We start from the raw sequence: 26,646 nt of genomic DNA, 5'->3' as shown, positions 1-26,646 counted from the left end.
CTAGTCTTCTGGCAGTTTTCTGGGTTATTTAGGCAGATATGGGTGGAATCTAAGCAATCAGCAGGACAAGGTGAGCTCAGCGTCCTTCTAGGCCACCATTTTCCCATCCTCTCACTTTCAATCCTCAGATATCTTTTGGTCTAAAATGAGTTTCTTATAGGAAGCTTATAGATCTCTCTCTCTCTCTCTCTCTGTCACACACACACTCTCTCCATTCTGACATCCTATGTCTTTGGATTGGAGCATTTAGTTTATATACATTCAGGACAATTTTCGTAGATACGTATTTATTATCTCATTACTTAATTTGTTATTGTCTTGGAGATTTTCTATGCTCCTGTCTTGTTTTTGTCTTTTTTTTTTTTTGGTCTTTCCTTTCCACTCAAAGCACCCCTTTAATATTTCATGTATGTCTGGTTTAAAGGTCACAAACTCTTTTAATTTTTGTTTCCTTGTTGGTTGTTTTGTTTTGTTTTTGACTGGTAAACTCTTTTTCTTTCTATTCTGTATAATAGCCTTTCTTGACAGAGTATTCTTGGTTACAGATTTTTCCCATTTGCCCATTGATATATCATGCCACTCCCTTCTAGCTTGCCAAGTTTCTGTTTACAAATCTCCAGTTAGCCTTTTTGGTCTTAATTTGTAAATTGATGGCTTATTTTCTCTTGGTACTTTTAAGAATTCTTCTTTATCAGTATATTTTGCAAACGTGATTACAATATGGCTTGGTGTTTTGCTTCTTTTGTTGATTTTGATGGGAGTCTCTGTGCCTCCTGGATTTGGATGTCTGTTTCCTTCCTTGGATTAGGGAAGCTTTTACTTATGACTTCCTCAAATAACTTTTTTCCCCCTTTTCTTTCTCTTTTTCTTCTATGTCTCTTAAAATACAAATGTTACAACATTTGATGTAGTCACTCATTTCACTAAGCCTGTTCTTGTGTTCCATTCTTCTTCTTTCTCTCTTTTGTTCAGCTTCATTATTTTCCATTATTTTATATTCTATATCCTTTATTTTTTCATCTGCTTTTCCCATCCTGTGTTCATTGAATCCAGTCAGGTTTGAATCTCATTTATTGCAGTGTTTGTTTCTCACTGATATTTTTTAATTTTTTTAACTCTGCAGTAAGGGCTTCCTTGAAATCTTCCATTCTTTTCTCAAGCCCAGCTAGCATCCTTAGTATTGTTGCTTTAAATTTTCCATTAGGCACATTACTTATATCTCTTTCTATTATATCCATGGACGTGAAATGTTCTTGTTCTTTCTTATGAGATAAATTTCACTGTCTTGGCATTTTGTCTAGGTCTTTATGTTCTTATGTGTATTAGGAAAGCCTGTTATACTTTGTTCTCATGAAAATAATGGGTTTATGAAGAAGAGGTCATATAGTGTCCCAGGCTTGGCACTTCAGGGAGTATCTCTGATGTGTGCTGGGTGTACTATGCTGGTGTGTTTTGGCTGCTCTGTCTTTCAGTCCAGCAATCTACAGAGGCCCTCATTGCCTACAGTGCACAGTGTTTTCTCTTTGGCTAGAGTGTGTTGAGTTTTAACTAGGTGTTCTCTGGTCTGCTTGTTAAATGAGATATAATGTTACTTCCAATAAAATTGAAGCCTTGCAGAATTCTCTGGTTGGGAGACTTGGTTTGGGTGTGGTTTCTAATGATCTTCTGCAGAAGTGGCCCACCTGTCCTTCTGAGGAAATTTGAACATGAAAGGCACTATTGGCAGAGTACAGAGGTATGGGATCTTGTGTAAGCTGATTATGCAGTGTGTGTCAGAGTTGTGGTACCAAGGTTATTTTGTATTTATCCTGAGATGTGGATGAGAGAAATGTTTCCAGTCATCTGCTTTGTTCCCAGAGTGGGTTCTTCATGCTTATCACTCTCAGGAAAGCACCCCATGGAAAGCAAACATCCTGTGTGTCCAAGGCACCCCCAAATCACTCCCTTCATGCTGTCTTCCTCCAGGCTGTTGCCCTGCCTTTTCTCCAGGAGTACTGAAACACTCCCCATGCTGTATCCCAGCAAAGCCAACTGACTTCAAAACTCCAGGATCTAGGGATTTGGTGTGTGGAGGGGCCTGTGCAGACCTCCTGGGGATGCTCTCACTGACCTGAGACTGAGCTGAACCTTGACCAAGAAGGGAAGTCTCACCAGAATTCAGGGACATGGGACTTGGACTAAGCAGTCTAGGCAGCCAGAGTGGGAGTTGCACTGCCCCAATAAGGTGGTTTTACATTTATGCTGAGGGATGGGAGAAAAATGGCACTGGAAAGCTTTGTTGTCCCTCAAGAGGAGTCTCTGTGAATGTTACCTTTCACAGATGTGTTCCAAGATGATCCAATAATCTCCACGTGTGTGCCTCAGGCTTTCCTCAGATCACAACATCTGCTTCCAGGTTGTTTGTCTGCCTTCTCTCCAGAAGCAGGGCCATACCCCCATGGCTTTATCTCAGTCAAGGCTGCTGAACCTTAAAACTCCAGTCATTAAGCCCCATTGGTTGCAAAAACTTGCAAAAGTTAACTTCTCTAATTTTTTCAGCCAATGACTGGGAAGTGTTCTCATTATGTGTTCCCCTGTATGATCATGTCTCTCTCATCTTTCTTTAGATCAAGCCCACCTCCTTCTGTAGCACTATGTTTCATATCTCCCTCAAACTTTGCACTTCCTACCTTCATCAATGTGGCCTCTTCTCTCCCCCTAGCTGTGGGGTTTGTTCTGTCAGTCCGAAGGTTTATTTCTTGGATATTCAGAATGATTTGATAATTATCTAGTTGTGTTCAAGGGAGAAGACAAGGCTAGGGTCTTCCTGCTACACTACTTAGTTTCCTCAAGATCACTGAATTTTATAACTCCTGGAGTTAGAACCCACCAAATTTTAAAGTTTTTGGAGTTAAGCTTTGTTGATTTTCAAAACCAGACATCATGGGAATGAATTTTACCTGTGAAGGTCCAAGTTTCCAGGGGCTTCAGGTGTGGGTCTTATTCTTTCACATCTCTATGCTTGTGATGTCCCTTTTGTTTTTGGTTAGTTGGGCTTGAGTTTAATTTACAACCACATCTCTTCCTCTTTTACACTCTTCAATTGGCCTTCTCTCTCTCTTTTTTAAGTTTATGTTTTATTTATTTTGAGAGATAGAGATAGAAAGCATTTGGGAGAGTGGCAGAGAAAAAGGGAGACATAATCCCAAGCAGGCTCCACATTGTCAGCACATAGCCTGTTGGGCTCAAACTCATGAACTGTGAGTTCATGGCAAGAGCCAAAAAACAAGAGTAGGGCATTTAACTGACCAAGCCACCCAGGCAATCCCATCTGGCCTTCTCTATTTAATTAACTGTGGATGATCTATTCTGATAGTCTTCAGATTGTTTTCAGAATTCATTGGATAGGTGCATTTGTTTCCTCATTATGTCTGTGGGTATTCTCCTAATCTGTCATCTTCCATCAAAACTCTCTCTAGGAATGTTTAAACTTGAAATAGAAACAAGCTTAAAAACCATAGTAATGCATGTAAATTTAATATTCACTGGTTAAGATAAATCTATAGACAAGTATAGACTACTGTAATACTATAACAGTGGTGTGAAATTCATTTTTAAATTTACTATAAAATTTAATTAAAAAAAGTAATAAGAAGAATAACTGAAAGCATGTTATTGGATACACAATATAAAAATATGTGAATTGTGACATCAATAATATAAAGTGTAGAAATGAGTCAAATTATAGTTTTCATTTGCAATTAAAGAAAGTTGCTATCAACTTAAAACAGATAGTTATAACTATATAAAGTTTTATTTAAGTTTTATGATAACCATGAAGAAGGTATCTCTAGAACGTACACAATATAACAAGAAAACAAATCAGTGCATCATTTCCCAGAATCAACAAATTATAAAAGAAGGCTGCAAGAGAGAAAAAGAGAGACAAATTATCTAAAAGACAGATGAAAAACACTTAAAAAAATGACAATAACAATTTCATAGATATTAATGATTATTTTAAACCAAATAGATTAAACTCTCCAATGAAAAGGCAGAATGACTCAAAGTATTAAAATAAAAAATAAAATAAGATATGCTGTCTACAAGACACACATAGGCTGAAACTAAAGTGATGGCAAAAGATATTTGTACAAATGATAACCAAAGGAGAGCAAGAATGTGTATTTATACTAGACATAATAAACTTTATTTGAAGAAACTGACATGAAATGAAAAAAGGTCATTATGTAATAATAATAAGTTCATGAGGAAGATATAAACATTATAAATATATTTGCACCTAAAATAGGAGCATCTAATGTATAAGTAAACATTGACTTGAAGGAGAAATAAATAACAAAACAAGTAATAGGAAAATTAAGTATCTCGTTTTTAATAATGGATAGAAGAACCAAGAGAAAAATCAGTAAGGAAACAGAAGATTTTAACATACTATAGGAAAAAAAAAAATAAGCCTAGTAGATGTATACAAGTAATTATTCCCAAAAGCAGTAGAACATACATTTCTCGTTAGTGTTTATGGAACACTTTAAAGGATATATCATGTTTTAAGTGACAAGAAAAACAACATTCTTTAAAACTATGAGAATATTGGGGCGCCTGGGTGGCGCAGTCGGTTAAGCATCCAACTTCAGCCAGGTCACGATCTCGCGGTCCGGGAGTTCGAGCCCCGCGTCAGGCTCTGGGCTGATGGCTCAGAGCCTGGAGCCTGTTTCCGATTCTGTGTCTCCCTCTCTCTCTGCCCCTCCCCCGTTCATGCTCTGTCTCTCTCTGTCCCAAAAATAAATAAACGTTGAAAAAAAAATTAAAAAAAAAAAAAAACTATGAGAATATTGAAATCATACCAAGTATATTTTCCAAACACGGTGATGTAGCTAGATATTAATAATAGACAGGAAACAAAAAAATATATATATATATATATACAAATAAAATAACACACTTCTGAACACGTGAGTCAAAGAAGAAATCAAAATTGAAGTTAGTAAATAACAATAACAAAAAAACAAAAACAAGGAAAACACGAGACACCAAAAGTTACATGATGCAACAATAACAGTACAATGATGGAATTTTATTAATCTTACATAAAAAAAATATTTCAAATAAGCTAAACTTACAGCTGAAAGGTTTAGAAAAGTAGAAAAAAATAAGTCCAAAGCTATAGAAATAAGGGGACAATAAGATTAGAGCAGAAAAGAACAAAATGAAAACTGAAATACAACAGAAAAACATTAATGAAACTAAAAGTTGGCTTTTTGAAAAGATAAACAAAATTGGAAAGCCCTTAGTTAAACTAGGTATGAAAAAGATGACTCAAATTATTAAAATTATAAATGAAAGACACTACAACTGATGCCACAGCGATACAAAGAATTTTAAGAGATTACTATAAATGATTACAAGCCAACATATAGGGTAATTTAAAAGAAATGGATACATTTCTGGAAACAAGAAATCTATCGAGAATCAAGAGAAAGTGGAAATTTTGCATGGGCTAATAACGAGTGAGAAGATTGACCCAACAATTTAAAATCTCCCAACAAAACAAAGCCCAGAACCAGATGGCTTCACTGGTCACTTTTCCCAAGTATTTAAAGAAGAATTAACAGTAGTCCATCTCAAAGTTTTCTAAGAAATAGAATAAAAGGGACACTTCCAAATTTAGATTAAAAGTTCATCATTAATCACATATAAAAGCCAAACAAAGACACTACAACAAAAGAAAACTACAGATCAATATTCTTGATTAATATAGACATAAGAATCCTCAACAAAACACTAGCAAACTCAATGTAACAGTACATTAAAAGGAACATACACCATGAAGAGCTCACTTAGGATATTCACTACTGCAGTGCATGAATGGTTCAACCTATCCAAGTCAATTAATTTCATCAGTTAAGAACCCAGATCAATCAATTAACATATGTTAAACGAATAAAGAATAAAAATAATTACATCATCTCAATAAATGCAGAAAAATTATTTGACAAAATTCAATACCCTTTCATGATAAAAAATCATCAATTTAGGAATAGAAAAAAAATATCTCACCAAAATATAGGTGATATGTAAAAAGTCCACAGTGAACATCATACTTAATGGTGAAAAACTTTTCCTTAATGTCAGGAACTACTCTCTCTGTCAAATAATAATAATAATAATTTTTAAAAAGGGGCACCTGGGTGGCTCAGTTGGTTAAGCTTCTGACTTTTGATTTTGGCTCAGGTCATGATCTCACAGTCGTGACCTTGAACCCTGAATGGTACTTTGTGCTGGGCATAGAACCTGCTTGATTCTCTTTCTCCCACTCTCTCTGCCGTCCCCAACTCACACCCTGTCTCTGTCTGTCTCTCTCAAAATGAATGAATGAATGAATAAAAATAAAATAAATAAAATAAGATCAGGAACTAGGAAAAGAAAATGTTCACTCTCACTACTTCTATTCAATATAGGTCTGCAAGTTTTAGACTAGGCAATTAGTCAAGAAATGGAATAATAGGGGCACCTGGGTGACTTGATCGGTTAAGCATCCGACTTTGGCTCAGGTCATGATCTCACGGTCCATGAGTTCGAGCCCCGTGTCAGGCTCTGTGCTGACAGCTCAGAGGCTGGAGCCTGTTTCAGATTCTGTGTCTCCTTCTCTCTCTGCCCCTCCCCTGTTCATGCTCTGTCTCTCTCTGTCTCAAAAATAAATAAACGTTAAAAAAAAAGAAATAGAATAATACTCATTCGAATCAGAAGAGAAGTTATTTCTGGTTGTAACTGACAATATATTATATGTACAAAGCTTTAAAAACCATTAAAAAATGAAATAGAGTAACAAAAAAAAAGGAAATTTTCAGATTGAAAAATCAAAACTTAAAACTCAGTTGAGTTTCTAAAACTAACAAGTTATACAAAAAGTAAATTAAGGAGGAGGGGCCAACATGATGGAGAAGTAGGAGAATCTGATGCTCCCTCATCTCTCAAAGTAGTGTTGAGACCAAAGGAGTTTGAACTGTAAGAGTCCAGGAAGCAAAGTGACAGAGTCACTTCCAGGGACCCACTGGGACAACCTGACAGGCCACCTATGGGTGGGTGATTGTGAACTGAGAGAGATCAAACAAATGGAGGGGAGGGACCCCTTCTACAGAGAGACGAAGGGAAGAGAAAGAGAGGCTGGGGAATATAGGACTGTATCTGGACAAGAGAAAAACCAGCGACCAATAAGGAGAAAGATCCAATCTCTAACTGCAGTGCTTTTTCTGGACTCAGCCTGGCTGCCCTGTTCACATACCTGGAGAGGTGGGGAGCCAGCCCCAGGCTCAGTAACTAGCTCAGAGGTGCAGTCCACAGTAGGAGAAAGCAATCCCCTCCCTGGAGTGTTGTGGGAAGAAGGTATATATCAGCTCAAAGGAGTGAAACTTCCTGAACCGGGGCAGACAGAGTCGTAACCTTAAAGACATCAGAGTTGAAGTCCCATCGGAGCACCAGCGACACATGGGAGTCAGCAGAGTGTGATAAGCCACACATTCTCTGCACTGTGAAGCTGTGGGGCATCTCTTACTCAGAACCAGGATGCACGGAGTGGGAATCTCTAAGACATCAGGGTTTAAATCCAAGCCAAGCACCAGGGAGACATGGGAGTCAGAAGAGGGGGGCAAATTGCCTCGTTTACATCCATGGCACAGTGAGGACAGCTTGAACAGAGTGGTTTAGGACACCTGGTCTATGGAGGAGAGACAAGGTTGTCACCATTTTTCTCCCCATCACCAACAAGGTGGGGCGTCAGGGAATGGACAAAGTGCCCACAGTGGAGGCAGTACCCACCTACACCAAACCATGCCCCTCCACACTTGGTAACTGCATATCTTCAAGAGCAGGATTGACGCTGAGAAATTAGACAGCCCCTCCTCCAGACCAGCGCTGTTACACTGCCTGATTTAATTCTTGGACAATTCTTATTGTATAGATACATTCTTCCTTACTTTTCTCCTTATCTCTTCCCTCCTCTTGTCTGGTTACTCTGATTGTTGGTTTGTTTAAACAGACATATTTAATCCATTCTCTTGATACATGTTCTACACCTCCTTCTTTATTCTCCTTTCTCTTTCTCTGGAATAAGCCGTATAGTTTCTCGGTCTGGTCAATTATTATTTTATTTTATTTTCCCCTGCCCCTGTCATTTCTCTCTTTGTATAGGATAAGGCCTCTTCCATCAGCACTGCATCATCAATGTTGTTTGCTTATAGCTGGTGTTTCTGGTTTTTTGTTTTTTTTTTTTTTAATGTTTGTGTGTGTGTGTTTGTGTTTGCTTTTTTATTTTCTGTTTTTTGTTTGTTTGTTTTCCTATCCAGGGCTACTTCAATGAACAAATCAAAGCACATCTGGTGGAGGGACCAAAACATCACTATGAGTAGGGAGATAAAGTAATCAAAGTCAAAATAACAGAGATCAAGTAACACTCTCCAAAATCACCTGCTGTAGGGCCAGTCCCTGGACAGTGTATGGCCCCTCTTTAATATAGTAGTGCTTGCAGGTGCAAAGCACATAACAAGCTTTTAAAACACATAAGGGACAGAAGACTAGCCAAAATTATTAAAAGGAAGAATTTTCCTAAAGAGAAATTCCAGGAAGAAATGACAGCTAAAGAATTGATCAAAACAGATACAAATAATATATCATTAAAGTCCTCTGTAATTACACATTCTTATCAATAAGATTGCTTATTTTTGTGATGAATCGTTTTATATATTTGGGTTCTCCCAAATTAGGTCCACAAACATTTATAATTGTTAGCTTTTCTTGATGGATAGACCCCGTAATTATGATATAATTCTCTTCTTCATCTCCTGTTACAACCTTTAAAATCTAGTTTGTCTGATACAAATATGGCTACTCAAGCTTTCTTTTGACTTTCAATAGCATGATGTATGGTTCTCCTTCCCCTCATTTTCAATCTGAAGGTGTCCTCATGTCTAAAATGGGTCTCTTGTAGACAGCAAATACATGGGTCTTATTTTTTTTATTATTATTCATTCTGTTACCCTATGTATTTTGATTGAAGCATACAGTCCATTTACATTCAGTGCTATTATTGAAAGATATGAGTTTAGAGTCATTGTGTTATCTGTAGGATTGGTTGTGATAAATCCATTTTCATTAGTGATTTTATCTATGGGACCTCTCTCTTTCTTTTTTAGAAGTCTGGCTAGGGGTTTATCAATTTTGTTTATTTTTGCAACAAAAAAAAAACAGCTCTTCATCTCATTGATCTGTTCTTTTTGTTTGGATTCTATATTATTTCTGCTGTGATTGTTATTATTTCTCTTCTTCTGTTGGCCTTGGGGTTTCTTTATTAATCTGCTTCTAGTTCCTTTAAGGGTGCTGTTAGCTTTTATATTTGAGATTTTTCTTTTTCTTGTTTCTTGAAATACACCTGGATTGCAGTGTACTTTTATCACTGCCTTTGCTGCCTCCGAAAGGGTTTGGACTGTTGTGCTTTTGTTTTCATTTGTTTCCATATATTTTTTAAATTTCTTCTTTAATTTCCTGGTTGTCCCATTCATTCTTTAGTTGGATGTCCTTTAACTTCTATACATTTGGAGTTTTGTAAAATTTTCTGTGGTGTTTTCAAATTTCATAGCATTGGGATCTGAAAATGTGCATGGTATGATCTCAATTCTTTTATATTTATTGAGGGCTGTTTTGTGACCCAGTATGTGATCTATCTTGGAGAATGCTCCATGTGCACTCAAGAATAATGTGTATTCTTCTGCTTTAAGATGAAAAATTAATATATATGTCAGGTCTATTTGGTTCAGTGTATCATTCAGAGTCATTGTTTCTTGATTGATTTTCTGTCTAGATGATCTGTCTATTGCTGTAAGTGGAGTTTTAAAGTCCCCTGCAATTACCACATTCTTACCAATAAGATTGCTTATTTTTGTGATTAATTGTTTTATATATTTGGGTTCTCCCAAGTTAGGTGCATAAACATTTATAATTGTTAGCTCTTCTTTATGGATATATCCCATAATTATGATATAATACAGCAATGGGCAGATCATCTAGACATAAAAAGCAATCAAGAAACAATTATATATATATATATATATGTGTGTGTGTGTGTGTGTGTGTGTGTAAATATATACATTTAAATGTAATGGAATATTACTCTACCATCAAAAATGAAAATTTGCCATTTACAATGACATAGATGGAGCTAGAATGTATTATACTAAGTGAACTAAGTTGATCAGATTAAAAAAATACCATATGATTTTACTTATATGTGGACTTTAAGAAACAAAACAAATAAATGTATGGTAAGAGGGGGGAGAGAAGAGAGGGAAACAAACTACAAGAGGCTGTTAATGATAGAGACCATAATGAGGGTTGATGGAGGGAGGTGAGGAGGGCATGGGCTAGATGAGTTATGGGTACAAAGGAGGACACTTGGGATGAGAACTGGGTGTTGAATGTAAGTGGTAAATCACTGAATTCTATGCCTGAAACCAGTATTTCACCATAAGTTAATTAAAGATTAAATTTAATAAAAAGGAGAAAAATTGTGAGACCTAAAACTGTCAAAACCCTGGAAGAAAACATAGGAGGAATCTTCATAACACTTATCTTGGGAATGATTCCTTGTATATGACAACAAAAGAAAAAAAAAAAAAAAGATGAGTAAGATCACATCAAATAAGAGCATCTGCACCAAAAGAAAATAGTCAGCAAAGTACAGGTCAAGCTACCGAATGGGAGAAAATATTCTTTCAATATGTCTGATGAAACAAGTTACAAATATATATTAAAAAAACACTCCTTCAAAAAAACAAAGAGGAAGAAAGAAAAAGAAAGAAAGAAAGAAAGAACAAAAGGAAGAAAGAAAGAAAGAGAAATGAAAACATAAAATACTCAAAAATGGGCAAGGGATTTTTTAATTATGTTTTTAATGTTTATTTATTTTTTGAGAGAGACAGGGCATGAGCAGGGAAGGGGCAAGAGAGAGAGGGAGACACAGGATCCAAAGCAGGCTTCAGTCTCTGAGCTGTCAGCACAGAGCCTGATGTGGGTCTCAAACTCATGAACCAGGAGATCATGACTTGAGCTGAAGTCAGACACTTAACCACTCAGCCACCCACGTCCCCCAAAAGTGGGCAAGGAATTTAATAAACATTTCTCTATGAGGACATAGCAACATTTATATGAAGAGGTATTCAATGTCCTTCCCTGATGCTCATCATAAGGGATATGCAAATAAAAACCAAGAAATATTACCTCATCCCTGTTATGGTGGCCAGTTTCCAAAACATCAACAACAACAACAACAACAACAATAACAACAACAACAACAGAAAATAACAAATCTTGGTAAGAATTTGGATAAATTGAAACCACTGTATACTGTGGATTGGAATAGAAAATGACACAGCTTCCATGTAAAACACTATGGAAATCTCTCAAAATACTAAAAATAAAACTCCCATATGATTAGCAATCCTACTTCTGTGCATTTATCCAAAGCAACTTGACATCAGGATCTTGTAGAAAAACATGCACTTTCATAAATGTGGAAGGTGGCATTATTCATGGTAGCTAAAAAGTAAAAACAACCGAGACTTTCAGGGAAGATGGTGGCGTAGGAGGACGCTGGGCTCACCGCGCGTCCTGCTGATCACTTAGATTCCACCTACACCTGCCTAACTAACCCAGAAAACCACCAGAAGACTAGCAGAACAGAGTCTCTGGAGCCAAGCGCAGATGAGAGGCCCACGGAGGAGGGTAGGAAGGGCGGAGAGGCGGTGCGGACTGCACGGACTGGCGGGAGGGAGCCAGGGTGGAGGGGCGGCCCGCTGGCCAAGCAGAGCCCCTGAGTCTGGCTTGCAAAAGCGGAGGGGCTGGATTGAGGGTGTTCGGATACAAGCGGGACTTAGCATCTGGGAGGTCATAAGTTAACAACTCTGCTGGGAAAGCGGGAAGGCTGGAGGACAAAGGGAAGGAGAGTTGCTGAGCCCCGGGATGACAGAGCTCAGTGTGTTGGGGAACAAAGGCGCTCGTCAGCGCCATCTCCCTCGCCCATCCCCCAGCCAAAATCCCAAAGGGAACCAGTTCCTGCCAGGGAACTTTCTCCCTTGGCCCAAACACCCAACTCTGTGCTTTTTCAGAGCCACCCCTCCAGCAGTGGGTCTGACTCCCTCTGGCTGCCACAAGGCCCCTCCTGAAGTGGATCATCTAAGGAGAAGCCAGCTAAGCCTGCCCCTCCTGCCCCCGTGCACCTTGCCTAGCCACCCCAGCTAATATGCCAGATCCCCAGCACCACAAGCCTGGCAGTGTGCAAGTAGCCCAGACGGGCCATGCCACCCCACAGTGAATCCTGCCCCTAGGAGAGGGGAAGAGAAGGCACACACCAGTCTGACTGTGACCCCAGCGGTGGGCTGGGGGCAGACATCAGGTCTGACTGTGGCCCCGCCCACCAGCTCCAGTTATACACCACAGCACAGGGGAAGTGCCCTGCAGGTCCGCACCACTACAGAGACTATCCAAAATGACCAAGCGGAAGAATTCTGCTCAGAAGAATCTCCAGGAAATAACAACAGCTAATGAACTGATCAAAAAGGATTTAAATAATATAACAGAAAGTGAATTTAGAATAATAGTCATAAAATTAATCACTGGGCTTGAAAACAGTAAAGAGGACAGGAGAGAATCTCTTGCTACAGAGATCAAGGGAATAAGGAGCAGTCACGAGGAGCTGAAAAACGCTTTAAACAAAATGAAAAACAAAATGGAAACCACCACGGCTCGGATTGAAGAGGCAGAGGAGAGAATAGGTGAACTAGAAGATAAAGTTATGGAAAAATGGGAAACTGAGAAAAAGAGACATAAAAAAATCCAGGAGTATGAGGGGAAAATTAGAGAACTAAGTGATACACTAAAAAGAAATAATCTATGCATAATAGGTATCCCAGAGGAGGAAGAGAGAGGGAAAGGTGCTGAAGGGGTACTTGAAGAAATAATAGCTGAGAACTTCCCTGAACTGGGGAAGGAAAAAGGCATTGAAATCCAAGAGGCACAGAGAACTCCCTTCAGACGTAACTTGAATCGATCTTCTGCACGACATATCATAGTGAAACTGGCAAAATACAAGGATAAAGAGAAAATTCTGAAAGCAGCAAGGGATAAACGTGCCCTAACATATAAAGGGAGACCTATAAGACTCGTGACTGATCTCTCTTTTGAAACTTGGCAGGCCAGAAAGGATTGGCACGAGATCTTTAATTTGCTGAACAGGAAAAATATGCAGCCGAGAATCCTTTATCCAGCAAGTCTGTCATTTAGAATAGAAGGAGAGATAAAGGTCTTCCCAAACAAACAAAAACTGAAGGAATTTGTCACCTCTAAACCAGCCCTACAAGAGATCCTAAGGGGGATCCTGTGAGACAAAGTACCAGAGACATCACTACAAGCATAAATCATACAGACATCACAATGACTCTAAACCCGTATCTTTCTATAATAACACTGAATGTAAATGGATTAAATGCACCAACCAAAAGATATAGGGTATCAGAATGGATAAAAAAACAAGACCCATCTATTTGCTGTCTACAAGAGACTCATTTTAGACCTGAGGACACCTTTAGATTGAGAGTGAGGGGATGGAGAACTATTTATCATGCTACCGGAAGCCAAAAGAAAGCTGGAGTAGCCATACTTATATCAGACAAACTAGACTTTAAATTAAAGGCTGTAACAAGAGATGAAGAAGGGCATTATATAATAATCACAGGGTCTATCCACCAGGAAGAGCTAACAATTATAAATGTCTATGCGCTGAATACCGGAGCCCCCAAATATATAAAACAATTACTCATAAACATAAGCAACCTTATTGATAAGAATGTGGTAATTGCAGGGGACTTTAACACTCCACTTACAGAAATGGGTAGATCATCTAGACACATGGTCAATAGAGAAACAAGGGCCCTGAATGAGACATTGGATCAGATGGACTTGACAGATATATTTAGAACTCTACATCCCAAAGCAACAGAATATACTTTCTTCTCGAGTGCACGTGGAACATTCTCCAAGATAGATCATATGCTGGTCACAAAACAGCCCTTCATAAGTATACAAGAATTGAAATTATACCATACATACTTTCAGACCACAATGCTATGAAGCTTGAAATCAACCACAGGAAAAAGTCTGGAAAACCTCCAAAAGCATGGAGGTTAAAGAACACCCTACTAACGAATGAGTGGGTCAACCAGGCAATTAGAGAAGAAATCAAAAAAATATATGGAAACAAACGAAAATGAAAATAGAACAATCCAAACGCTTTGGGATGCAGTGAAGGCAGTCCTGAGAGGAAAATGCATCACAATCCAGGCCTATCTCAAGAAACAAAAAAAAAATCCCAAATACAAAATCTAACAGCATACCTAAAGGAAATAGAAGCAGAACAGCAAAGTCAGCCTAAACCCAGCAGAAGAAGAGAAATAATAAAGATCAGAGCAGAAATAAACAATATAGAATCTAAAAAAACTGTAGAGCAGATCAACGAAACCAAGAGTTGGTTTCTTGAAAAAATAAACAAAATTGACAAACCTCTAGCCAGGCTTCTCAAAAAGAAAAGGGAGATGACCCAAATAGATAAAATCATGAATGAAAATGGAATTATTACAACCAATGCCTCAGAGATACAAACAATTATCAGGGAATATTATGAAAAATTATATGCCAACAAATTGGACAACCTGGAAGAAATGGACAAATTCCTAAGCACCCACACGCTTCCAAAACTCAATCAGGAGGAAATAAAAAGCTTGAACAGACCCATAACCAGTGAAGAAATTGAATTGGTTATCAAAAATCTCCCAACAAATAAGAGTCCAGGACCAGATGGCTTCCCAGGGGAGTTCTACCAGACGTTTAAAGCAGAGATAATACCTATCCTTCTCAAGCTATTCCAAGAAATAGAAAGGGAAGGAAAACTTCCAGACTCATTCTATGAAGCCAGTATTACTTTGATTCCTAAACCAGACAGAGACCCAGTAAAAAAAGAGAACTACCGGCCAATATCCCTGATGAATATGGATGCAAAAATTCTCAATAAGATACTAGCAAATCGAATTCAACAGCATATAAAAGAATTATTCACCATGATCAAATGGGATTCATTCCTGGGATGCAGGGCTGGTTCAACATTCACAAACAATCAACATGATCCATCACATTAATAAAAGAAAAGATAAGAACGATTCGATCCTGTCAATCGATGCAGAAAAGGCCTTTGACAAAATTCAGCAACGTTTCTTAATAAAAACCCTTGAGAAAGTCGGGATAGAAGGAACATACTTAAAGATCATAAAAGCCATTTATGAAAGGCCCGCAGCTAACATCATCCTCAATGGGGAAAAACTGAGAGCTTTTTCCCTGAGATCAGGAACACGACAGGGATGCCCACTCTCACCGCTGTTGTTGAACATAGTGTTGGAAGTTCTAGCATCAGCAATCCGACAACAAAAGGACATCAAAGGCATCAAAATTGGCAAAGATGAAGTCAAGCTTTCGCTTTTTGCAGATGACATGATATTATACATGGAAAATCCGATAGACTCCACCAAAAGTCTGCTAGAACTGATACATGAATTCAGCAAAGTTGCAGGATACAAAATCAATGTACAGAAATCAGTTGCATTCTTATACACTAACAATGAAGCAACAGAAAGACAAATAAAGAAACTGATCCCATTCACAATTGCACCAAGAAGCATAAAATACCTAGGAATAAATCTAACCAAAGATGTACAAGATCTGTATGCTGAAAACTATAGAACGCTTATGAAGGTAATTGAAGAAGATTTAAAGAAATGGAAAGACATTCCCTGCTCATGGATTGGAAGAATAAATATTGTCAAAATGTCAATACTACCCAAAGCTATCTACACATTCAATGCAATCCCAATCAAAATTGAACCAGCATTCTTCTCAAAACTAGAACAAGCAATTCTAAAATTCATATGGAACCACAAAAGGCCCCGAATAGCCAAAGGAATTTTGAAGAAGAAGACCAAAGCAGGAGGCATCACAATCCCAGACTTTAGCCTCTACTACAAAGCTGTAATCATCAAGATAGCATGGTATTGGCACAAAAACAGACACATAGACCAATGGAATAGAATAGAAACCCCAGAACTAGACCCACAAACATATGGCCAACTAATCTTTGACAAAATAGGAAAGAACATCCAATGGAAAAAAGACAGTGTCTTCAACAAATGGTGCTGGGAGAACTGGACAGCAACATGCAGAAGGTTGAAACTATACCACTTTCTCACACCATTCACAAAAATAAACTCAAAATGGATAAAGGACCTGAATGTGAGACAGGAAACCATCAAGACCTTAGAGGAGAAAGCAGGAAAAGACCTCTCTGACCTCAGCCGTAGCAATCTCTTACTCGACACATCCCCAAAGGCAAGGGAATTAAAAGCAAAAATGAATTACTGGGACCTTATGAAGATAAAAAGCTTCTGCACAGCAAAGGAAACAACCAACAAAACTAAAAGGCAACCAATGGAATGGGAAAAGATATTTGCAAATGACATATCGGACAAAGGGCTAGTATCCAAAATCTATAAAGAGCTCACCAAACTCCACACCCGAAAAGCAAATAACCCAGTGAAGAAATGGGCAGAAAACATGAATAGACACTTCTCTAAAGAAGACATCCGGATGGCCAACAGGCACATGAAAAGATGCTCAACGTTGCTCCTTATCAGGGAAATACAAATCAAAACCACACTCAGATATCACCTCACACCAGTCAGAGTGGCCAAAATGAACAAATCAGGAGACTATAGATGCTGGCGAGGATGTGGAGAAACGGGAACCCTCTTGCACTGTTGGTGGGAATGGAAATTGGTGCAGCCACTCTGGAAAGTAGTGCGGAGGTTCCTCAGAAAATTAAAAATAGACCTACCCTATGACCCAGCAATAGCACTGCTAGGAATTTACCCAGGGATACAGGAGTACTGATTCATAGGGGCACTTTTACCCCAATGTTTATAGCAGCACTCTCAACAATAGCCAAAGTATGGAAAGAGCCTAAATGTCCATCAACTGATGAATGGATAAAGAAATTGTGGTCTATATACACAATGGAGTACTACATGACAATGAGAAAGAACGAAATATGGCCCTTTGTAGCAACGTGGATGGAACTGGACAGTGTGATGCTAAGTGAAATAAGCCATACAGAGAAAGACAGATGCCATATGTTTTCGCTTTTATGTGGATCCTGAGAAACTTAACAGGAAGCCATGGGGGAGGGGAAGGAAAAGAAAACAAAAAAAAGAGGTTAGAGTGGGAGAGAGCCAAAGCATAAGAGACTCTTAAAAACTGAGAACAAACTGAGGGCTGATGGGGGGTTGGAGGGAGGGGAGGGTGGATGATGGTATTGAGGAGGGCACCTGTTGGGATGAGCACTGGGTGGTGTATGGAAACCAATTTGACAATAAATTTCAAATATTGAAAAAAAAAAAGAAGTAAAAACAACCTAAATGCATATCAACAGACAAATGGAAAAAGAAAATAATAAGGAAATTCCTTCATATGTGACAATATGTATGAACCTGGAGAACATATGCAAAATGAAATAATTCATTGACAAAAGAACAAATACTGTATAATTACAATTATATGCAGTATCTAAAATTGTCTAACTCATATAACAGCAGAATTGTGGTTGTCAGTGGCTGGAGGAAGGGAAAATGATGGCTCTTTAACAGATATAAAGTTTCAATTATACAAGATGAACTAGACCTTTGCTGTACAACAGTATGCCTGAAGTTAACAATGTTGTATTTTGCACTTAGAAATTTGTTGACAGTGTAAATCTTATGTGTTCTTATTACAATGAAAGAGACCCTCTTATGAGGGTGAAAAGACAGTTATGGACTTGGAGGAAATATGTGTAAACTACACATCTGACAAAGGACTATAGCAAAATATATAACAGACTTTTTTTTCTTAAAGAGAGAAAGAAGGTGCTATTAGGGAAGGGGCAGAGGGAGAGGGAGAGAATGAATCTTTAGCAGGTTCCATGCCCAGTGGGGAGCCCCATGTCAGGCTTTATCTCATGACCATGAAATCATGACCTGAGCTGAAATCAAAAGTCAAACCCTTAACTGACTGAGCTACCCAGGAAACCAATATATAACAGATTTTTAATTCAATATTAATAATCTAATTAGAAACCAAACAAAAGACATGAACAGGCATTTTACTAAAGAAGATTCATAGATGCAAACAAACACATGAAAAAATGTGCAACACCATTAGCCATTATACAAATGTAAATTAAAACCACAAGATATACCTCACACCTACAAGAAGAACTAATAGAATTAGTAGTGACAACAAATGATGGAAAGATGGTAGAAAATTCAGATATATCACACATTTGTTTGAGGAATACAAAATGGCATAGCCATTCTGGAATTATCATCCTTCAATTGCACTTTTGAGTATGTATCTTAGACAATAAAGACTTATGTTTACACAAGAAAACCCATAAGTACTCACATCAGCTTTAATTCTAATGGCCAAAACTAACCTAAATTTTCTTCAACAGGTGAATAGTTAAACTGTGATACATCCATAGCATGGATAACTACTTAGCAATTAAAGTAAATTAGTGACTTATATAGTGTACAACTTGAATAGATCTCAAAGGAATAATACTAGATGGGGAAAAAAAGCAAATATCATAGAGTCACACAATATATTACCCAATGCATACAACGTTACTGAAGTAACAAAACTACAGAGATGGAAAACAGATTAGTGGGTCAGGGGCTACAGAAGAGGAGAGAATGAGATAGCTGTTACTATTTAAAAAAAGTAGCATGAGGGATTCCTGTTCTGGAATTATTTTGTATATTGCCTATGTTGGTGGTCACACAAATTTACACATGGGGGAAACTGCATATAATGTACAAACATAGAAATGAATGGATATAAAACTGGTGAGATGTGAATAAAGTCAGTGGATCACATCAATTCCTGACTGTAATTGGGGGAAAGTGTGTGAAGCATAAATGGGAACATTCTGTGTTATTTTTCATAACTGCATGTAAATACATATCTTAAAATTTAATGTTAAAAAACGTAGCTAAGGGCTATACATAGCACTTGTTATTTTTTCAGAGAATGGAAAATAAAAATATGATTTTTCCACAGTATGAAGTCTGTGACTTCATAGTGACATAAATGAATCACTATGAGAAGGAAGGAAAAAAAGAAGAAAGAAAAGGAGAGAAGGAAGGAAAGAACAAAGGAAGGAGGAAGGGAGGGAAGGAGGGAGTGAGGAAGGAAGGAAGGAAGGAAGGAAGGAAGGAAGGAAGGAAGGAAGGGAGGAAGGAAGGAAGGAAGGTAAAGGGAAGGAGGGAGTGAGGAAGGAAGGAAGGAAGGTAAAGGGAAGGAGGGAGTGAGGAAGGAAGGAAGGAAGGAAGGAAGGATGGATGGAAAGGCTGGAGGGAGTAAGGAAGAAAGAAGGGAAGAAGGAAGGGAGGAAGAAAGAGATGGAGGGAGGAAGGAAGGAAAACCAAGCTCTTGTATAGGATAATTCCAAATAATTAATGTAGATAGTCCACCCCTCAAAAAAGGTGAACATTAGTCTGCCTCCCACCTTGAATGTGAACTGCACTTAGTGCCTTGTTTTCAAAGAGTAGGACATATAACAGGGAAGGGGGGAGTAACTTTACAGTGGAGAAATCTTACAAGCACTATCAGCCAAGTGACCAAGATTAACATCATCAGTGATAAGTCATGTAGACATCATGTACCCCTAGCATGACATGACAAGAGCACTTTACATCTGCAATCTTATTTCCCAAAACCTATAATGTTAGTCTAATGAGGAGAAAAACATCAGGCAAAAAATAATTGAGGGATGTGCTAAAAACACCTGTCAGTACTCCTCAAAATGGTCAAGGCTTTAAAAACAAGGACTGAATCACTCTCACAGCCTAGAGGAGCCTAAGGAGACATGATGACTAAATATAATGTGATCTCCTTAAAACAAATCTGAAAAAAGATAAGTACATTATGGAAAATGGGTGAAATCTGAATAAAGTATAGATTTTAGTTAATATTAATGTACAAATTTTGGTTCTTAGTTTTACTAAAGAACCAATGTTGGTTCCATAGTAATGTATGATGTTAACAATATAGAAAACTGAATGAAGGATGTATGGAAATTCTGTACTATTTGTCAACTGCTCTATAAATCTGGAACTGTTCAAAAAATAAAAAGTTTATTTTAAAATATTATTAACGTTTTAAAAGTATCTAGCTTGATGAATCATTTGATTTTCTTTTGAATCAGGGATCTATTTGGATCCATTTGTAAGAGGAAAATATATTAAAAAGTAGCGTGATAGGATTGGGTGGCCAAAAGTACTTGATTGAAGCTCAAATGTGGCCGTATTAGCAGTAACAAAGGTGACTGTAGGGTTAGTAAAGAGAGAACAAGTGTGTGGAAAGAAATAAATTCTCTCCAAACAATTTCCTCATATTCCTTTTTAAAAATTTTTAATGTTTATTTATTTTTGAGAGACAAAGCATGAGCAGGGGAGGGGCAGAGAGAGAGGGAGACACAGAATCTGAAGCAGGCTCCAGGCTGATCTGTCAGCACAGAGCCTGATGTAGGGCTCAAACTCAGGAGTCACCATGAGATCACGACCTGAGTCAAAGTGGGTGACTTAACTGACTGAGCCACCGAGGTACCCCTAGATTCTTTCATTTTAACAAGCTTTAGTGAATTCATTTTTTTTCCACTTTTAATTTAAAGCATATAGTATAGCATTCATTGATTTAATGAAATGTAAGAATAAACCTACCAGGAATAGGAAATGAAAGGAAAACTGAGGCAAAATCCTAGGCTTTCCAGAGTTTAAAATCTTGTTATTAACTGTAAGAGCATGTTAAGAGACCAGTAACAATACAATGTAGGTAATAAGCCAAAAGATATATATCATAATTAACTAAGAAAAATATGTTGTTATCCACTGTGGACATAAAAGAAGACTTTCCTAGAGAGGTCAAACTTAAATCTGACCTTGAAGAAAATGGAAAATGTAGCTATGAAGATAAGGTAAAGGAGATGATTCTAGAAAGGGGAAATAGTTTTAGAGTGTTAGTTCTGGGAATACAAAGTAAGGAGAAAATAAGAGATGTTAGAAAGGAAAAAAAAATCAATAACCTGTTTAATGGTTGTATGGGATTAATGACTAAAAGACAAAGAGAATTATAAATTGGACCTCTGGGAAAATAATAGAAGTGATGACAAAAAAAAAAATCTAAGCATGTTCTAATAGATAGTTTTGAAAAACTCTAATTATATCATGGGGAGAAGATTGCTACATTTGAATACCACAGCTCTTAATGAGAAACTGGAAGGGCTGTCATGAAGCTGCAGTGTTTGGTCTGAGAAGACATTCCACACTAAACCCCAGGGCACTGAGGAATTAGATCCCAGCTCTGCTCACAAAGCAACAGACTGAGGAGAGACAGCTTATCAAGGCCTACAGAGTTACTTGTTTTTTTCCTACTAAAATAGTTTATGTTTTCTTCTTTAACAATACATTCAATATTAATTGGCAATAGGAATTTTGAACACTTTATATTTTCTAAGAAATTTTAATGACTGAACAAAAATTACAAGGTAAGCACCTTGATAGAGGAAGTAACTCAATTTTTCTGGATTGTGAAAATAGGTTTATGCTAATGCATATTTATCAATAGTGTTTGTAAGGCTCAACTTGGGAAATGGATAATTTGCTTAGAAATAGGACAGTGTTATTTGACTGTGAACTGGTGCTTTATTTATATCATTTCTCAAGTGGACATAATAATGTCGAGCCCCCTTCTATATATTTCAACAAAATAAAATGCTGGAAAGTGCTTTAAAGCCTATAAGGGATCATAAGTCAAAATAAAGCAATAATTTCTGGTAGAAAAATGTTTGTGCTAAAAACATTTACTTGGTCCATGCACAATATCTAGTATTCCATCCCTAAGCTGATGATGTATTTAACTCATTTTCACTGAATGCAACATGATGGATCTAAAGAGAAAAGGTGGAATGTGGCAAAGACAGTTCCTTGCATCATAAATCTCATGGTTTAAGGGACAAGGCATACGTTAAAATATATAATCACAGACAATGATGAAATTTAGGTTTCAGCCCAGGCTATAATGAATAGAATTTGTAAGGAAATTTTATAATAGAATTTAGCCAAGCTTATGGATACCCAAAAGCTTCAGGAAACAGCACTTGAGCTAGGAATCAGAAACTGTGTAACATAGCACTGAAGTCACAGAACCCTGCTTTGCTTTTCTGAGAAGTTAGACAACTTTGAAACATCTAGCCATTCTGAAAATTCAGTTCCTTGCCATCTGATGACTCTATATCAAGCACAGACAACCCACTGGTTACACCAAGACTCACTCCAAGGCAGGAGAAAGTAAGATGCATGATGGCAAGTTTTGTCATTATTATTATTATTACTATTATTATTTTTACCTTAAACTATCTCCATATCTAAAAGCAGGCTAACTCATCAAGTCAATCAAACACCCAGTGACAGAAGGCAGGTCTGATTCGCATGTGATCAATTGATTTGAAGGCGATCTACATAGAATGCTGTAATAAAGTATGGATATATGAAAACAGATGCCTATTTCTGGCAGTACCAACCCACAGAGGCTTTCTCATTCTTCACAAGCAGTTTGAGGCTCTTAGTGTGAGCAAAGGGAGAACAGACTTGGATATTTTTGTTGTCATAATTTCTGCATCCAAAAGTCATTACTATTTTTGGTGAGCAAATCAAAATGAAGTATCTGGAAAGAAGCAGTGAATTGAAATCAAACTGCACAAGTATTAGAAAAGTAATCAATGACCTAATATTTGAACACACTGTTTCTAAGGAGAGGGTACGGGGTGGATGCGGGCAACAGATTCTTTTAGTCCTTTTTGTAAATAACAAAGGAAACTTGGATCTCCCTCTTACAGTTGGCATACATACATACATACATACATACATACATACATACACAGCTTTCAGAAGAGGGGAGTATCCTAACAATTTAGAAATGATATTTTCAAGAATGTCATGAATGAATGTCACAGTTTTCCAAGGAGATAATAGAATAGGATACTGGAGTCTCTTATTTTACTACACGTTACTTAGGTAGGTTTTTAAATCATGATTTAGTAAATTCTATCAAGCTTTTGTAACTAATGCAAAAGGCATATCATTTTTTAAAATTTAATCTGTTCTAATTGGTGAACTAACTTTAGAAATACTCTGATATTAATCTTGCCTTACATTAAATTCAGGTAATTATGTTTTTTTTAATACACAATTAGGGTCAATTTACTCTTTTTAAAAATAATTTGGAAACTTTTTGCAAGAATACAATTTCTCTTTCTTGTACTATCATCGCCAGGTTTTGTAATAAGGTTATAGGAATCCCATACAAAGAGATGGGTGTGTTCCCTTTTGTTATAGACTCAGCAAGAGTTGTATAGATATTTAGAGTGTTTTATATATATCTAGAAAGAGGATTAAATAGAGCTAAGATAATCTAAAAAGGATAAAGTTAGTAAACTTGAAGGAAAGGAGACCTAAAGTTTTTCTCTGCGCCCATCAATGGCATAACAGCTGTAGCTAGAGGTTAAAGACAGTACAAATTCTATAAGAGCAAGAACCCTACAAGCTCATATAGAAATAAAACTTTCTCCCTCATTAATACATAATCTGAATTTACTATAAACCATGTAAATACAATGAGTAGTTTCCCTGGATAGAAAATCAGACCAATTAGATTAAAAACTTAAATAACCATAAATGTGTATAACACAAAGCACAGGCCTAATGATCAATTTTCTCCTAAATTATAATGTCCCCTAAGTGCCCAGAGCCAAAAAGCTTGACTAAAGTAGAAGTATTTTAAAATTTTGAAAAATCCTTCTATAAATTAAATTAACAGTGATTTTTTTTTCATGGGAAAACAAAATCTATAATTTTTCCTCAAAAATATTATTGGGACATGTGGGTGGCTCAGTCAGTTAAGTGTGGGACTTTGGCTCAGGTCATGATCTCACTGTTGGTGAGTTCAAGTCCCACATCTGGCTCTCTGCTGTCAACACAGAGCCTACATTGGATCCTGTGCCCCAGTCTCTGTCTCCATCCTTCCCTCTCTTGTGCTCACTCTCTCTCTCAAAAATATACTTTATATATTTATATATATATATATGTATAATATATATATTTTGTATGTGTTTATATATTTATATTTTTATATTATATATAAATATAATTTATATTAAGGAAATCACTGAGAGGATGAGAATGGAAATAGCATAATTTTCTAAAGTTATGAAAAACTGGACAATGGGCAGTTGGAAATTGTGACTTATCAACACATCATCATATTTTACAATTGTAAAAAAAAAAACAACTACATTTATCCAAAGTTTCTTTTAATATATGAAAATAAGTCTCATAAAATAAAATTAATGGAATGCATTATAATACATACACTCTGGTTTCTAGAAGTACATTAGGGCATGGATAAGTAATGTAGAAAGAAATATTAAAAACTGATTCAAGTGATCATGGATGATTATTTTCATATTTGCCATTGTTATTACAATATTATTCTTAAACTTTAATAAGAAAATGCTTCATTTCTACGATATTAAAAAAAAAAATCTCTTCTCTTCCTTTTTTAAATCTCCTCTCTTCCTGTTAGCATTACAGACAGCCTTGAGGAGCGGGAACGAGACAAAACTCACAGATTTCATCCTCCTGGGCTTCTTCCCTGAATTTAAATACATTTCAGCCATGGTCTCCATCATTCTCCTGATCTACATGGCAACCTTCACTGGCAACACTCTTCTGATCCTCCTCATTTGGTTGTACTCCCATCTCCACACCCCCATGTACTTCCTGCTCAGTCAGCTCTCCTTAATGGACTTAACTTTGACCTCTAGCATCATCCCCAAGATGGCAGCCAACTTCTTCTCCGGATGGCGGAGTATATCATTCTTGGCTTGTGGGACTCAAATTTTCTTCTCCCTGACTGTGGCCATTGCGGAATGCATCCTTATAACGCTCATGTGTTTTGATCGTTATGTAGCCATATGCAATCCTCTTCGGTACCCAGCCATTATAAATCTTAGGGTATGCTTACAGATGATTGCTATGTCTTGGGTTGGAGGGGCACTTACTTCCTTGGGCCACACGGCTTTTACCTTGCATTTTAATATCTGCAGCCCCAGAGAAATTCCCCACTTCTTCTGTGAAGTTATGGCTGTGCTTAGGATCGTCTGTGAGGATATCTCAACCTATGAGAAGGCAGTGGTGATAACAAGCATCCTTGTTCTGCTCCTGCCCTTATCTCTCATCTTGTCTTCTTATGTTCTCATCTTCCTTGCTGTACTCCGAATGAACTCCCCAGAAGGTAGGAACAAGGCTCTGGCCACCTGCTCCTCTCATCTCTGTGTGGTGGGTCTCTATTTTGGTCCAGGTTTGTGCATATACATGAGACCTGGTTCTGCCAAGACTCCAAAGTTAAATCAGGGTCTTTTTCTGTTTGGAACTGTCCTCACCCCTCTCCTAAACCCTCTTGCCTACAGTCTCAGGAACAAGGAAGTTCTAAGCGCACTGAAAAAGTTAATGGGGCGGTGTCAGTCCTCCAGGTAAATGGCAGAAATCCCAGTATCAGCCGTAGGCAATATAAAGATGTACCATCAAAGGGACATTTTGTCTGTTAAATAATAATCCCTTCAAACCCTGGTAAAGTCAACTAATCTTACTGAGTTTATCTGAAGGAAAAAAAAAAGTTTATCTTTTCCTCCCTGTATCTAAAAATTTCTGTCCAATTGTTCTAGATGATGTGCTGATAAAGAACAAGGGACTGTATACATCAATTCTCTTCATGATTTACAATTGATGGTAATGTGAATTTTATTATTTCCAAAGCATCATATTGATTCCATGAAAGAAAGGCCAGTGTCTGCATATCTAGAATGCAAAATAATCACCTAGAACTTAGGTTGTGCTTCAGGATAATTCCCTGGTAAAATTAATTAATGAGTCCCATGATAAATCATCAGGAATCAAATAAAGTTACCAGTATTTCTTTTTTCTCCCTAACATAATTTTAATTCTTCTTAATACTGGAAACATACAATCTTCAATCTATTTCAGTGCTTCCAAAGAGTGGTTTTCTGACCCTTTGCATTAGAATCATTTGCTGACTTCACAAAATATGCTAATTTTGCACCCATCTCAGATGAACATCATTAGAATCTGTTAAATTGGGCTTAAGAATCTGACTAGCAAAACTTTTAGTGATTTTCATGTTTACCAAAGTTTGTGAGTCACTGATATAATTATTGACCCCCTTTTCTAGACCAGCCTTGCAAAATAATCTTGCAAAATAATCTTTAAGGTGGCTGGCAAAAACTAATGTTATTTTTTAAGATAGTAGAGAATGAACTTTATGTTTGGAATACTTCAGAATTTAAATATTTTGAGCACACAGTAGTTGATAAAGTAAACAAGACTC

General features: G+C 37.2%; 1 protein-coding gene across 1 annotated transcript; it reads left to right on the top strand.

The window, feature by feature from the left end:
• Positions 1-7,566: 7,566 nt before the first annotated feature.
• Positions 7,567-25,778, top strand: LOC123575864 (olfactory receptor 2M5-like). The gene is made up of 2 exons (XM_045436779.1): positions 7,567-7,678; positions 24,826-25,778. Exons 1-2 carry the CDS (start codon positions 7,567-7,569, stop codon positions 25,776-25,778), a joined length of 1,065 nt encoding a protein of 354 aa, XP_045292735.1.
• The last annotated feature ends 868 nt before the right edge of the window (positions 25,779-26,646 follow it).

This window comes from Leopardus geoffroyi, chromosome A1 (genome assembly GCF_018350155.1).
Source record: "Leopardus geoffroyi isolate Oge1 chromosome A1, O.geoffroyi_Oge1_pat1.0, whole genome shotgun sequence".
Classification (NCBI taxonomy): domain Eukaryota; kingdom Metazoa; phylum Chordata; class Mammalia; order Carnivora; family Felidae; genus Leopardus; species Leopardus geoffroyi.
Note: the sequence above shows the minus strand (reverse complement) of the source record. Positions and strands in the feature narration are given on the sequence as shown.